Here is a 16,675-nt window from a genome sequence, read left to right on the forward strand (position 1 = left end):
TGTTGCTTCATGTGGTTCCACAACATTGTTTCACGTGTTGCCCTTACACTGTTGCAGTTTGAATTTGAATGAACATATAGCTCTGTGTACCGACATTGAGGTTATCAGATTCGAAATGTTTGGTTAAAATAAAATTATATTGAAAAATTTATCTGAGATTTCTATTTATTTTGACTAGTAACTTATTTCGTAAAATATCTATTCACCTATCTATGCGTTTTATTTTGTATTTGAATGATAAATGGCTGACATTGCCGTCGCCATGGTTTCACAAATGACGGCGGAGGGCGGTAGCTTCCCATTGATTTGTTTGTTTGTGAGTTTGTTGTTAAGCGCAAAGTTACAAAACAGGATATCTGTGCCCTGCCCGTCACGGGTATCGAAACCCGATTTCTAGCAGTATATTTCCGCAGACATACCACTTGCCACTGGGAGCACTGCCATTTCTAACAACCCCAGTATATGAGATATAATATTTTACGATTTTTTAATTTTCTGCATCGTGGCTCCAATTGTTTGACAGTGTTAGTTTTCTCCTACAAAACTCTTTAGTCCTTAGGTATCTCCAGTAAAAAAATAAAAATAAAGAAACACTAGAAATGTCTGTGGTATGACATTATTTTGACAATAAAATATTGATTTAAAATTTATCTAAAATATTTGTATTTGTTTATATAGAACGTTCGGAAGTGGAACGATTATTTATTTTACTTAAGGAATATGGTGGGCAGAGCACAGATAGCCCATTGTGTAGCTTTGTGCTTAATTCAAAATAACAACTTAAGGAATAAAATATTTTTATTGATGCAACCAACTGCCGTTAGTTTGTTTGTATATCAAACATTTGTTTGATTTACTTACACCTAACTTTCAGAGCTAAGGTGTGGATTGATAACACCCGTCTGACTCTGTGACAATATATTTAGATTAACTGTTTAGAAATATTTAAGTTCATAGAGGTTGAAAACCGAAAATAAACTGGTAAGTTTTGCAATTTCTTTCACTTTACATCGAAGACATATTTCGTAATACCTAAACTGATACAGGTGAAAGTAAACGACATAACCACAAATATGATAACAGAATTTGAGTGCTTAAGATAACGTCAAAATTAACGAAAATGCCACAGTAAGAAGAAATGATATTTACATAGCTAAGCTAATAAAGATCCAGTTATATTTGTATGTACGGCTCTGTATGTGACTCATATTTGTGAGAAAACAAAGTTAACAAAAACATACTTTTCTCCAAACATATTCGTTAAATATGTAGATAAACACTGCTATTTAAAAGATGGTTGTCATGAGAGCAAATTTGGTAAATATTAAAGTTGTGATAAAGAAATCCTGTTAGTATAATCCTTTATTCCAGAAAGTAAACTAGAAGATTATTTATATTAATTGATTAGAAATATGCATTATCTTAAAGTTTGGTTACTTACGACTGTAGACTCATGTAAGTGAGAACCACCTTTCAGTAAAACAACTGATGTATAATTAAGTTTCTTCGTTTAATTTCAAAGCTATACAATGTGCTGCATACCCGTGCTAATCACGGGTATCGTTAAACAATTATGAAGCAAGTCCAATATTTTGCCGTTAAGTCACTGGAAGAAATAATATTAAGGAAATGTGTCTTGTAGAAACAATTCCATTGACCCAATTATTAGATGAGAAATGACCATATTTACGTGTGTTTATATATATATATATAAATATAGGCCCGGCATGGCCAGGTAGGTTAAGGCGTTCGATTCGTAATCTGAGGGTCGCTGATTCGAATCCCCGTCGCACTAAACATGCTCGCCCTTTCAGCCGTGGGGGCGTTATAATGTAACTCTCAATCCCTCTATTCGTTGGTAAAAGAGTAGCCCAAGAGCTGGCGGTGGGTGGTGATAACTAGTTACCTTCCCTCTAGTCTTACATTGCTAAATTAGGGACGGCTAGCACAGATAGCCCTCGAGTAGCTTTGTGCGAAATTCAAAAACAAACAACCAAACAAATAGGCTAGGTGATTCCACACTTGATCTTTACATTAGGCTTATTATAACAACACTAAGTACACTTACAGGTTATCACAGCACCACCGTCACTAAAATTGTAGTGGGCAGACAGCAATTGAATTACTTACTCTATTTGAAAAATGTAATTTGGGTTTTATGTCTCTTATTATTTCGAGAAACAAAGCGTGACGTGATATACACTAGCTTTTATATGTGTCAGATTCACAAAAGGAGTTGCATATTCTTAAGAGTTACACACTGTTAATGAACTACAATACGCTACATTTTAAGATGCAGCTCACACAGAATGGAAACCCATTTCAGCTGAAGTATCGTCAGTCCAGACGTCTTCTCAACTCTTTCGCAGACTGTATGAACAGCAGAAGTGCAGTATTTTAAAATATTTCATGAGAACAGTAAATGAACAAGAGACCAATACGTTGGAATTAGTGACAATAATCGATAGTTTTAATATTAAACGCTATTGATCCAACTATACTAAATCTAAAAGAATGAGACAACAGATACGTTGTTATCGAATTAAATAACTTTAAAGATGATGAAAATATTACTGGCCAGCAATTGTATAACATGGAAAAACAGGAGAAAGTGATAATAGTCACCATTATCGAAGCTATTTAATATTCTAAAAAAATGTACCAAAACATTTTTGATAGATAGTCTTGGCGGCGATGAAAATACGTTTGTTTAAAAATATATACCTCGTCTGCTGTGAGGTTGAAGAGTATTTTATAGTTGTTACAGTAGAAATTACCGATCGTGATACGAACAAACAAGACAATTTATAATAATAATTATTCACAAATGTATTCAATCACAATAAGAATAGTTTTACATAGACAATATTTATACAATTATTAATCTAACAGTATTTTCAGAATTATGAAGCAATATTGACACAATCACGAAAATGTTAAAAATTAACCTATTTGGACAGAGTCAAGAATTTCTTTTTAACAAGTTAAATTTCACCGTCAAATATAATTCCACTTTGTTTTCTTTTAACCGTCGTAATTTTCTTAAACCTCGAAATGATGACTTTCAACGGTCAGTTAAGTTTATGCAGGTAGTACCATTATTATACTATCTTTAGTGTTATATATAAACTATTGTATTACTTTAGAAACGTTTAATCTGTAGAAAAACTTCCGTACACGAACATTATCCCATCGTTCCTGGAAAGCTCGATTTTAGTAAGTTCGCTGATCTCCGATCTATATTTCAAAAAGTTTCGGCACTTCATAGATTTCTAGGCCTAAATTACGAGCGTTCCAAAATATTCTATAATGGTTCTGTAGTTCAGGAATATTGGATGAGAATCAATCACTAATTATTCTAAGGATTCTGACCAGGTTTATTTGGCTTTTATATTCTGACCAGGTATTAATTTCAATATTAAAAACAGTAAGATGTATGCATACTCATTAGGATGTTATTTTATTCTTAACACGACTATTATAACAATATTATTGTAGCATGTAGTGATAATTTGTATTATTGTGGCAATATTATGTTGATACTACTTAAATGATAAAACTGTAGTTAATCACTTTAAACATGTTAAACTTAACTAAATTTCACCTTGAAAAGGTTTTTAAGCAACATGGCACATTTGGCTATCTTTGTATCCATTGTGGGAAATCGAACCCTGGGTCTTAGCGTTGTAAATACATAAACTCACCACTATTTCACTGGGGGACAACTTCAAAAGTTAAAGCCCAAAGTGTAAAGGCGAATGTAAAATCATCTTTTGGGATGAGTATCCATCGACTCCCCTTTGGCATAACAATGCATCGACCATCTCCAAGTGACGTAGTGAACAGAGAAACACCATTGTGAAAATATTAGCACAGTATTTTGGTAGTTTTTCTTTATTGTTTCTCCTTACACCCGTACGTCTTTACTGTAATTGAGAACAGTTGTCATTACCGTTGTGGCGATATTTTCGAATATTGAAGTTTTGTTATAATACGACAGATATAATGTTTACATATTTAGATATACATGGTTGCATGTAATCTACAACGAGCTAACTTATGGTTTTCGCACAATAAACCAGTGGACAACATCTTCAAAAAAATGTCAGTTTTAATTCCATTAACAACGCAATAAATATTGTATTTTTGTTGTAGTAAAACTACTAATATTTTATAAACTACTCTGTAGAATAAACCAAATCTGGTGAAATTAGAATTTATATCTCCCAAATGATTTATCAAATTTAACTAGGATTCATCTATTACAGAGCAAAGGTAAAAAATACCAAGTGAGGAAAAACGTTTAGAGCCGTCATTAAGAATTATGTGTAATTTTACGAATAAGTCGTTCTAGTGATATTAATATGCTGTGTATTTACCAACTGTAGACGTATCATAAACAAAAAAACTTCCTTATTTTAATAAAACAGGTATTTTACTTAATACTAGATGGAGTACCTGACTACTGGACGGAACTTGTGAAAATTCACGATTGATGAAAAATTATCTTAGGACATAAAAAATGGGTAACTTATATGTAATTATAAAATATTCAAAAACACGCATAAAAACTGCAACACACAATAAGTGAAACCATAATTTTACATGTATCTCCACATTAACAAAAAAAAAATTCCATGCCAAATTTGGTGAAGGTTCATTAACAGGGGGTGAAGTAGCGGAAAAAAAACACCCACAAAGAAACAAAAACTGAAAATCTTAATGTTTCCTGCGTGGACCTAATGAACCATTTTCCGTGAGGATCCATCCACACTCAGTGAAGTAGATACGTGAACATAAAACAGACATTACTATTATATTTATATAGATTAATTTGAATATTATATTTTTAAACACTGTGAGAGAAAGCTAACTGAAAAATCAAATGAACAGTTTGATATAACGAGTCAGAAGTTACTGAAGGTAAATGTGTTGATTTAATTGGAGTGACTGGCTGGTTGTTTCATATAACAAAACGCAGTAACTCATCAAATCAGCACGTCGTTGAACTTTATCTATAGAATGTTTCAATCTTTTATTATTCGTTTGTTATGATATAAATATTCATTCTTTTTATTAAAGTTGAGTTTGGAATTACTGGGACGATTGGAACAGAAAGACTTGCGAACGAAATGCCATCTTGGAAGCTGTTTGCTATTTTGCTTACCTCGACAATAGTTATTTGGCAAATTATCCTTCATACAACTAAGGTACGAAAACTTGAATCTGTCAAAAGTTACCTAGTTGATGTGAAATCCAACAACTTGTCCAGTGATCTTGTTACTGTTAATTCAGGTAAGATGTATTTGCAATACATGTTTCTATGAAATATTAACATTCAGACTTGTTTTTCAATTTAACTAGTTAATTTACACCATCTTATTTCATAAAACTAGCATTATTCTTGGCGTTGTTAAGTACAACTTAATAAATTTAACTTACAACAAGTTTCCTTGCAAGACAACAGTTAGTCTAAGGACATACGGTGCTAAAATACAGGGCTCGATTCTTATGTGGCTTTGTTATCTAACTTACAATGAGCTGTTCTCCCATCTGAATCAGCAATTTGTCGTATATTAAAAATATAATTAATAACTGAATACTCCAACAGTAATTTAAGTAGTTAATTAACGTAACGTAAGTGAAAAAGAGTGTAAGACCCGTGAAGTTGATTTATTCACATCTGCAGAAAAATTCCCGAATTGCGTATTGTTGTGATTAATGTGAAGTTGTTCCTCCAGCGACGTGGCTTTACAACGATTTAAAATATCTTGTTAAATCTTCGTGTGTGTTACAAATACTCAGTTTAAGACGTCATTAGCGGTGTGAAACTCACAATTCATAATTTTTTGTTACTGGGTAGTTGCAGTTTACTTTTCACTATTATTTTAAGTATTTGAGGTTTTTGTTCCTCCTTACAGATGACAATAGACCACCACTTACAATAATTAAAAGCAGAGGTCGCCAACGAAACCAAATGGGAATATTTGCGACACTATATGGTTTATCACGTCTTAACAACAGAAAGCCCGTACTCCAAAAACATACTGCCCGTCAATTACGTACGTTTTTCAAAATCACCGTAGAAACAAGTACTGAGCTATTAGAAACGGACAAAAGCTTTCCTTACTACAACATAGGTAGGCATATACGTTCAAATGATGTAGCAATACCGAAGGATGCCGTGATTTTGAGAGGAAACCAGTATGCGGTTTCACCAACATTTTATGATTTTGTCAGATTCGAGATTCAACAGCAGTTCAGATTCGTCGATCCAATAGACCAGCATGCAGAGACGGTGTTACGTAATGTACAGTACACGAGGTATGTTGATACTTTTGTTGGAATTCATGTGAAAAGAACAGATATGATAAATTATTTATTACAACGAAAGGGTGCCATACCAGGAAATGAATTCTTCAAGAAGGCTATGACTTACTTTCTATCAAAATACCGAAACGTAATTTTCGTGGTGGTAAGTGATGACCGAAATGGTGCCAAACTAACTTGAAACAAACAAACGTTGTTATCGTTCCAAAACCCCCATCTCCAGCCCACGATATGGCAGAACTGTCCAAAATGTAATCACAGCATTATTACCAAAGGTACGTTTAGCCTCTGGGCTGGCTACTTAGCCGGTGGAGAGACAATTTATTTTCAACCTTTTCCACCTGATCACCCATATCTTAAACTAAATCCTTATGAAAAGAATTATGTACCAGAATGGATTGGTATGTCTTAACCTATGCTAGGATAGATTGGTATGATTGGATCTTTATTATATCATACTAACTGGACGATTTATTATCTATATACAGATTTTTGGGATATTTATGTCAGCACACAGTGTGTTTTGGTGTTACGATACACTGATACGTGTTTGTTCTTTATTATATCACACTAATTAGACAATTAATTATCTACCTATAAAGAGCGTTTGGATATTTAGATTAGTACTTAAGGTAATTTCTGAAAAGTAGGACAATGTTTCGAAGAAATGGAAAATGAATCTCTACAAAGAACATATTGCCTGAAAAATTTCTCTACAACGCACATATTGCTTATGATTTTCAGTTACATGATTTTTAGTGTATTTTATTAAAATATTTTTCTTCACAAATGTTTAAACACATTTTATTATCTTGTATCTTGAGCTTTATTTGAGACACATCCACACTTTCAAACTCACTCTATACGTTTAGAAGTTTTTAGCACAATATCAGAGAGTGGTATACCGAACATCTTACACACTTCCTATATCTTCTGTTCAGTCTATTTACACACTGTTCCATGACTTCATGCCCACCACTTGGATAGCGGTAAGTCTTCGGATTTACAACGCTTAAATCAGGAGTTCGGTTCCTCTCGATGGGCACAACAGACAGTCTGATGTGACTTTGCCAAAAGGAAAGCACGCGCGCCCATTAAGCCATCGTCCTTATTTAATAAATTGTTAATTTTCTTAAACCTAATTATCTCCAGTCATTCATGAATATACCTGGCATTGTGAGTATTAGATCGAGTTAACAACGTATTTTATCCATTAGATACGTGGTTAAGGCACTCGACTCGTAATCTGAGGATCGCGGATTCGAATCTCCGTCACACCAAACATGCTCGCCCTTTGAGCTGTGAGGGCGTTATAATTTGACGGTCAGTCCTACTATTTGTTGGTACAAGAGTTGCCCAAGAGTTGGCAATGGGTGGTGATGACTAGTTGCCTTCCCTCTAGTCTTAAATTACTAATATAGGGACCCCTAGTGCAGATAGTCCTGGTGTAGCATTGTGCGAAATTCATAACAAACAATAAAGTAGAGAATTTAAATCAGTTTTGTCTTTTAATGAACTTAATAACATTTGATGTAGTGAATGAGTGAATTACATGTGCATTGTTTTCATCAACATCTCACGCTGAGTTAAATTTCATATTGGAATTTTTTCTAACTGCAGCAAATCATTCAATAAATCATATCATATAATTACAGCAAACATGAAATGATTTTTTTAGAACAAATCCTTCCAACACAGCACGTGACAAATGCTATTGGAAAACAAAATCTTTACAGTTATTCATCAACTAAAAACATGTTTTTATAAAATATTTCTTGTTCACAGTATTAAATATAGCGAATGTATAATCCAGGTATCTATGATACTGCCTTCTGGTGGCTCAGTGACAAGAAAGAGGACTCATAACGTTAAAATTCAGAACTCTATAACTACGGAGCGCAAAGCTCAAGCAACCCAGTGCGTAACGTGCGCTTAGCAACGAATACAACCGAAATTATTTCTCAGATTTACAACTCTCAGAACAGTTACTCAACCATTAATTATCACGTTAACATAAAAACAAATTTGGTAATAGTAGGTGCCAGTTTTGAGCAACCGCAACATTATTTATCTGATCATAAATACCACAGTTAAACTCTCAGACAATATCTATTGTGACAAATTTATATATTCAATAAAAACATACAACGCTAAAATATGGAGTTTGATTCCGCAGGGTGGATAAAGCAGATAGTTCAAAGTGGCTCTGCTCTGCAAGAAAGAGACACACTCCATGTCAAGACATGGCCAGCAGGTTAAGGCACTCGACTCGTAATCTGAGGGTCGCGGGTTCGAATCCCCATTCCACCAAATATGCTCGCCCTTTCAGCCGTGGGAACGTTATAATGTGACAGTAAATCCCACTATTCGTTGGTAAAAAATAGCCAAGAGTTTGCGGTGGGTGGTGATGACTAGCTGCCTTCTCTTTAGTGTTACACTAATAAATTAGGAACAGATAGCTTTCGTTTAGCCTTGCGTGAAATTCAAAACAAAACAAACCATGCCAAAACTCACACAGTAAACTTGTGCATCAAATCTTAAGTCTGCCAGTTGTTCATGGATCTCAAAACAACTTTTAACTGCATAACTGATCACAGGTACATATTGTTGAAACTACTGAACTAATGGAACAAATGTTCTTTACATACTTGATAAACCGTACAGAATACCACCACTAAGAACTTAATGGTTTAATATATTCAGAAATTTTTAACAAATCAGTGATGTCGAGAAAACCCACTTGTAGAGAAATATATATGTAAAAACGGCTCGTTTGGGCTGAGAAAAGTTTTTACGTAGAGGAGTGAAAAACGTTTCGACCTTCTTCGGTCATCGTCAAGTTCACAAAGAAAGAGAGATAACTGACCGGAAGCTGACCACATGTTTGAAATGGGTTGTGTAATGAGTATCGGAATGTAGAGGGCGGGCTTAGATGTTGAATATACAATTTTATATTATTTATTTATTTTTATTTTTTAATGTTATTATTATTTATTATATTATATTTTAATAAAGATATAAAGGTGTTCCTTTGTACTGGTTTATTTTGGGCTTAACTTGTTGTATAAATAAAGCTTCTTTAATTTTGCGTTTGTTTATGTTTGTTTCTCTATTTAGTATTTGAGCGTTTTCTATGGTTATGTTGTGTTTATTTGACTTGCAGTGTTCGAAAACATGTGAAGGTGATTTTTTATGTTCTTTAAATCTGGTTACCATTCTTTTACTTGTTTCTCCAATATAGAAGTCGTGGCAGTTATCACATTATATTTTATAAATAATGTTGGTGTGATGTTTGTCAGTGTAGTTTTTACATAGTATAGACCTCAATTTTGTGCCTGGCTTTTGAATAAATTTGGTATTAACTGGAATGTCATATTTTGTTACTAGTTTTTGCCAAATGTTGGTTATTTTTCTGCTGATGTCGGGAATATATGGTATGCAGCAGTATATGGTTTCGTGATTTTTTGATTAGTGAGATATATTTACTTTTGTTGGTTGATTTTGCTTTATGTCTAGGTGTGTGCGGGATTCACATCTACAGAACACACACTTAATTTTTTTCAACCACATTAACGCTATAGATCCCAACATCAACGTCACATGTGAACAAGAAGGAAGCAATCAAATATCATTTCTTAACCTCAAAATTACAAGAACCGATACACAATTTAAAACAGAAATCCACCGAAAAATCACCCATACTGGACTATACATTCCTTGGGACTCAACACATGAAACAAAACAAAAACTCAACATACTAAGAAACCAAATAAACACAGCCATAAAACTATGCTCACCAGATAAAATTAACGATGAATTAGATAAAATAAAACAATACTTCATCAACATCAATAAGTTTCCTCCACAAACCGTAGAAAACATTATACGCACACACCTAGACATAAAGCAAAATCAACCAACAAAAGTAAATATATCTCACGAATCAAAAAAACACGAAACCATATACTGCTGCAAACCATATAATCCCGACATCAGCAGAAAAATAACCAACATTTGGCAAAAACTAGTAACAAAATATGACATTCCAGTTAATACCAAATTTATTCAAAAGCCAGGCACAAAATTGAGGTCTATACTATGTAAAAACTACACTGACAAACATCACACCAACATTATTTATAAAATACAATGTGATAACTGCCACGACTTCTATATTGGAGAAACAAGTAAAAGAATGTTTATATGCAAAAACGGCTCGTTTGGGTTGAGAAAATATTTTACATAGAAGAGCGAACAACGTTTCGACCTGCTTCGGTCATCGTCAGGTTCACAAAGAAAGAGGTAACTGACCGGAAGATGACCACGTTTGAAAGGGGGTTGTGTAACTGTGTGTCGAAATGTAGAGGGCGGTATTAGATGTTTGAATATATAATTTTGTTTATTTTATTATATTAATATAGGTATAAAGGCGTTCCTTTATATTGGTTTATTTTGGGTTTAAGTTGTTGTATAAGTAAGGCTTCTTTAATTTTGCGTTTGTTTATGTTTGTTTCTTTATTTAGTATTTGAGTGTTTTCTATGGTTATGTTGTGTTTATTTGACTTGCAGTGTTCGAAAACGTGTGAAGGTGACTTTTTATGTTCTTTGAATCTGGTTTCCATTTTTCTACTTGTTTCTCAATATAGAAGTCGTGGCAGTTATCACATTGTATTTTATAAATAATGTTGGTGTGGTGTTTGTCAGTGTAGTTTTTACATAGTATAGACCTCAGTTTTGTGCCTGGTTTTTGAATAAATTTGGTATTAACTGGAATGTCATATTTTGTTACTAATTTTTGCCAAATGTTGGTTATTTGTTTGCTGATGTCAGGAATATATGGTATACAGCAGTATATGGTTTCGTGGTTTTTTTTATTTGTGAGCTGTATTTGGTGGTTGATTTTGCTTTTTGTCTAGGTGTGTGCGTATAATGTTTTCTACGGTTTGTGGAGGAAACTTATTGATGTTGATGAAGTATTGTTTTATTTTGTCTAATTCATCGTAAATTTTATCTGGTGAGCATAGTTTTACGGCTGTGTTTATTTGGTTTCTTAGTATGTTGAGTTTTTGTTTTGTTTCATGTGCTGAGTCCCAAGGAATGTATAGTCCAGTATGGGTGATTTTTCGGTGGATTTCTGTTTTGAATTGTGTGTCGGTTCTTGTAATTTTGAGGTTCAGAAATGATATTTGATTGCTTCCTTCTTGTTCACATGTGACGCTGATGTTGGGATCTATAGCGTTAATGTGGTTGAAAAAATTAAGTATGTGTTCTGTAGATTTGAATCCCACGACCGTGTCATCTACATATCTGTACCAGTATAGTGGTGGATGTAATGCTGTGTTAATTGCTTGTGTTTCAACTTGTGTCATAAAAATATTGGCTAGAACTGGTGATACTGGGTTGCCCATGCTTAGGCCAATTGTTTGTATATAGTTTTGGTTGTTGAACATGAAGTTTGTCTTTATCGTGGTGAATTCTATGAGGGTTGCTAACTGGTTACTGGGAATTTCTATAGTTGGGTTAGGGTCTCGGATATAGAGTTCTAAGGCTATCTTGCAGGCTTCAGTGGTTGGAACTTCTGTAAAGAGGGATATAACATCGAAACTGGCCATTAAGGCTTTATGATTAAGTTGATTTAGATTAGACTTGAAATTAAAAGAGTCTTTGATGAATAAGCTGGCTGATGTTACGTATTTAGAGAATGCCCATGCTATGTATTTACCAAGATTGTAATTAAACGATTCATATGTGGACATTATTGGTCGTAATGGACAATCTGGTTTATGAGGTTTGGGGATGCCGTATATTTGCGGTGTGCGTGAGTCGGTTTTACGTAGGTAGGAATAAAGTGTTTGTGAAATTGTGTTGGCTTTTTTCATTTGTAGTAGTAATTTGTTCAGTTGCGTCTCGTGTGTCTTTGTTGGATTTGTGTGTATTGGTTTAAATTTGTTCGTGTCTGATAAGATGTTATTCATTTTTTGGATGTATTCATTCATGTTCATTATGACTATAGCGTTACCTTTATCTGCTTTTAGAATTTTTATGTTTTGTCTTGTTTTAGGTTTTAATGGAATTAATGTCTCTTTTTGTAAGGTTGTTTTTTAGTTTTCTGTTTTGTGAAATTATGTTGATGGTTTTGTGAGAAAATTCTTTGAAAAAATCGTTTAAGATGTTGTTTTTAGGTGTTTCTGGAAAATATAAATTTGTAATTTTACCTGGGAAGTTTCGCTGTTGGATGTCAATAAAATTATCTAAGTTGTCTTCTTTCTGTTGGTTGTGTTTGGTTGTTTCCTTGTTTTTCTTCTCTGTAGAAAGTATCACAAGTCTCCTGGCTAGGTCTTCTAAACATGTTTTGATTTCTATGGTTTGAATGTACCTAGGTGCTATTGCAAAGTTGAGTCCTTTGTTAAGTAGATGTATCTCGTCTGTGTTTAATTGTCGGTCGGATCTGTTAATTATGAGGTTAGTTAACGGTTTGTCGTTTTGGTGTCTTTTTTGTTGTTTGCATCTTAGTTTTTCTAGTTTTTTGTTGTGGCAGATCTTTTTGTCTCTGTCGTTCTTAGTATTGATTTGGTTTATGTTTCGTTGTATGAGTCCGTAAATCTCTGGTTTAATGCAGCATGCCAGTTGATGGTCTAGGTTCATTTTTTGTTTTTGTAAGTCATGTAGTTCTTTGTATTTTGTGTTTAACATGGCTTTAAGTAGTTTTTTCTGTAAATTTTGGATAATGTCTGTGCATGTATTAAAATTTTTTGAAAGTTTTACCCTTTACAAAATTAGGGGTTAGTTGTTCTTTTCTACATGTAGATGTAGATCATATGTAGATGACACGGTCGCGGGATTCAAATCTACAGAACACATACTTAATTTTTTCAACCACATTAACGCTATAGATCCCAACATCAACGTCACATGTGAACAAGAAGGAAGCAATCAAATATCATTTCTGAACCTCAAAATTACAAGAACCGACACACAATTCAAAACAGAAATCCACCGAAAAATCACCCATACTGGACTATACATTCCTTGGGACTCAGCACATGAAACAAAACAAAAACTCAACATACTAAGAAACCAAATAAACACAGCCGTAAAACTATGCTCACCAGATAAAATTTACGATGAATTAGACAAAATAAAACAATACTTCATCAACATCAATAAGTTTCCTCCACAAACCGTAGAAAACATTATACGCACACACCTAGACAAAAAGCAAAATCAACCACCAAATACAGCTCACAAATCAAAAAACCACGAAACCATATACTGCTGTATACCATATATTCCTGACATCAGCAAACAAATAACCAACATTTGGCAAAAACTAGTAACAAAATATGACATTACAGTTAATACCAAATTTATTCAAAAACCAGGCACAAAACTGAGGTCTATACTATGTAAAAACTACACTGACAAACACCACACCAACATTATTTATAAAATACAATGTGATAACTGCCACGACTTCTATATTGGGAGAAACAAGTAGAAAAATGGAAACCAGATTCAAAGAACATAAAAAGTCACCTTCACACGTTTTCGAACACTGCAAGTCAAATAAACACAACATAACCATAGAAAACACTCAAATACTAAATAAAGAAACAAACATAAACAAACGCAAAATTAAAGAAGCCTTACTTATACAACAACTTAAACCCAAAATAAACCAATACAAAGGAACACCTTTATATCTTTATTAAAATATAATATAATAAATAATAATAACAATAAAAAATAAAAATAAATAAATAATATAAAATTGTATATTCAACATCTAAGCCCGCCATCTACATTCCGACACTCATTACACAACCCATTTCAAACATGTGGTCAGCTTCCGGTCAGTTATCTCTCTTTCTTTGTGAACCTGACGATGACCGAAGCAGGTCGAAACGTTGTTCATTCCTCTACGTAAAAACTTTTCTCAACCCAAATGAGCCGTTTTTACATATATATGTTTAACAAATATTTTTGTAGTTTACCCCCCTCTCTTTTTGTTGTGAGTTGATGGTTTAATTTTTGTAAATGTAGTTTAATCGGATATTACTGAAAGTTCTTTACTTATACAATCATTATTTGATAGCAATATACCTTTATATCTGTCTGGTGTAGTGACAAATATTCATTTATTTTTAATTAAATGGTTGATTGCTTTAGTTTCTTTTCTAGTTGTCTTTAAGTTTGATTTACAGTACTGTGCAAAAGTGTCAGGAAAAAGTCAAAAATTAAATTTCAGATTACTTTCAAAGAACATTGGAGGGTATTCTCGCAGGTGAAACATCAGTCTTTTTCTTATCTTTACATGTAGTACAACATAAACCCTGTAGAAGTACTTGAGTTCAGCAACAAGTTAATATTTTCTGTATTCCCCATTTGCTTTAATAACTGCAGACAGTCTTTCAGACATTGTTGCGATACATAAAATCAAAATGTACTTTGAGCTTTAATCCAAATGTCTTTAATACACTCATAAAGTTTCTTTCAAAGTAACTTTTGAATTATCAAGTTTTTGATCAGTATGTTCGTCAAGCACAGCCATTTGCTCATTTATTTGTCATCAGTGGTCAGTGAAACGTAACAAGACTGCCATTCTGTGATGGCATGCAAGAATGAGTCCCACAAAATGGAAAGAATCACAAAATATTCTCTTGTCCTAACACTTTTGTACAGTACTGTATGTGAGTGTAGAAACAAGGCCAATTCTGAAACTTCTGTTACTATGTTATCAAATTTTTATCGTTTTCCCCGTGACAGAAGTGTCCGGAGTGGCCTTAACTTATTTCAACCCCCGATATGACATACACAAGCATCTCTACTTGGTGATCAAAACCACAACTTTTCTCATGTTTTAAAAGCCACTTAAAACTTTGTTTTTTAAATTTGTCCGGTTCAGAAATGATTCCCTATTTTTGACTGATTGTTACGATTTTACAGCTTTTAACCCAACCATCTGTGGTCGCAGAGTATTTGAAAGTATAATATTTATTATATATTTGTTTACGAAACTTTCAAAGAAGTAAATCGACGGATGTCGGTTTTGGATCTTCGATTTATAGAATAAGACACACCCACTTTTGTTGCCAGGTCAGGCTGGTTTACATGCAACAGATGGAGGGATGTTAATGTATATATTACCAATTTATCTGCCAAAACATGATGCGGGAAAAGATTAGGATTTCTGATTCAGATTCAGTGTATAATAATTCGGTGGCGACTTTTTTTTTCTTCTGGTCATCTTTGTATGTGACGATTGTCAAAGTATCCCCATGAGGGTTATTTGAAGAAATAATTTTGTTTGCTTGTTTGTTGCTAAACACGAACAGAACTACACAAAGGCCTATCTATGCTCTCCGACACGCGAGTATCGACACCCAATTTTTAGCGTTATGAGCCCTAATACCGGGGGTCTGAAAGAAAAATGCGTGGGTTAAGAAGAAATATAATAAAGATAAAATAATTCATTTACGATTGAAACAGGTGATAAGGTTTTATTACACTTATTAATTCAGGTTTCGGTCCCATAGATATACACAGCGCGGACAGACCATTGTTTCACGTGTTGTTATTTTTTCGCCAAAGCAACAGAAACATTACGTGCTTTCTTATTTATGTATCGCATCCACAAATTAACAGCATGTTTGAGTGCAGTACCATTGAATCAGAACAACCAATAACATGTAATAATAACATATTGCTTAAACTCGTGTAGATATATTGATAGAACCATTGGTTGAGATAACTAGTATCTCACAAGTATGTATTCAAGAGGGGTGTGATATACATTGAGATTGAAAAACAATGCACTGAAATGGAGCAAATGTGAAGCATCTTCTCTGTAGTCGTGGATAAAACATGTCGAAGATCACGAAATATTTGATTTGATCAGCTAATATATTTAAATTAACCACACTTCATTAATATAAACGTATTTAAAAAAAATTACCCTTCGCAGTCCCACAGATCAACCATGTTTTTAAATCGTCATGTTTTTCCTAAGAGCCGATAGATAACTCTTTGATCGACGTAGATTTTGTTATGTTCGTTTTCGGAATTTCGCGTTGCGATTACCCGAATATTATAACGCTCCTAGGGCTGAAAAAGCAAAAAGATTTAGTGTGACGGAATCTCGAACACTCGACCCTAAGATTACGAGTCAAACACGTTAACCATCTACTCTGCGAAGTATGCTTCGAGTTTAAATAAGAAACAACTAACAGATCACTTTATACTTGATTTATCGCTTATATAGTGCAAACATTAAAAATCGATAAAATATCTACCAGGCTGGTAATCGAGATAGCGCCATCTATGATAAAACATAAAAAGGAGAAGA

At 33.6% G+C, this 16,675-nt stretch overlaps 1 protein-coding gene across 1 annotated transcript; it reads left to right on the forward strand.

The window, feature by feature from the left end:
- Nucleotides 1–5,132: 5,132 nt before the first annotated feature.
- LOC143234922 (galactoside alpha-(1,2)-fucosyltransferase 2-like) lies at nucleotides 5,133–6,511 on the forward strand. Its single transcript, XM_076472620.1, has 2 exons — nucleotides 5,133–5,295; nucleotides 5,922–6,511. The coding sequence occupies exons 1-2, from the start codon at nucleotides 5,133–5,135 to the stop codon at nucleotides 6,509–6,511; spliced, it is 753 nt and encodes a 250-aa protein (XP_076328735.1).
- The last annotated feature ends 10,164 nt before the right edge of the window (nucleotides 6,512–16,675 follow it).

The sequence above is a fragment of the Tachypleus tridentatus genome, chromosome 12, assembly GCF_004210375.1.
Source record: "Tachypleus tridentatus isolate NWPU-2018 chromosome 12, ASM421037v1, whole genome shotgun sequence".
In the NCBI taxonomy this organism is placed as follows: domain Eukaryota; kingdom Metazoa; phylum Arthropoda; class Merostomata; order Xiphosura; family Limulidae; genus Tachypleus; species Tachypleus tridentatus.

Bases quoted from the DNA above. Each gene is read 5' to 3' on its own strand.
- LOC143234922 (XM_076472620.1), top strand. From the start codon at position 5,133: ATGCCATCTTGGAAGCTGTTTGCTATTTTGCTTACCTCGACAATAGTT. The intron at 5,296-5,921 runs GTAAGATGTATT...TCCTCCTTACAG, and splicing joins TCTTGTTACTGTTAATTCAG to ATGACAATAGACCACCACTT.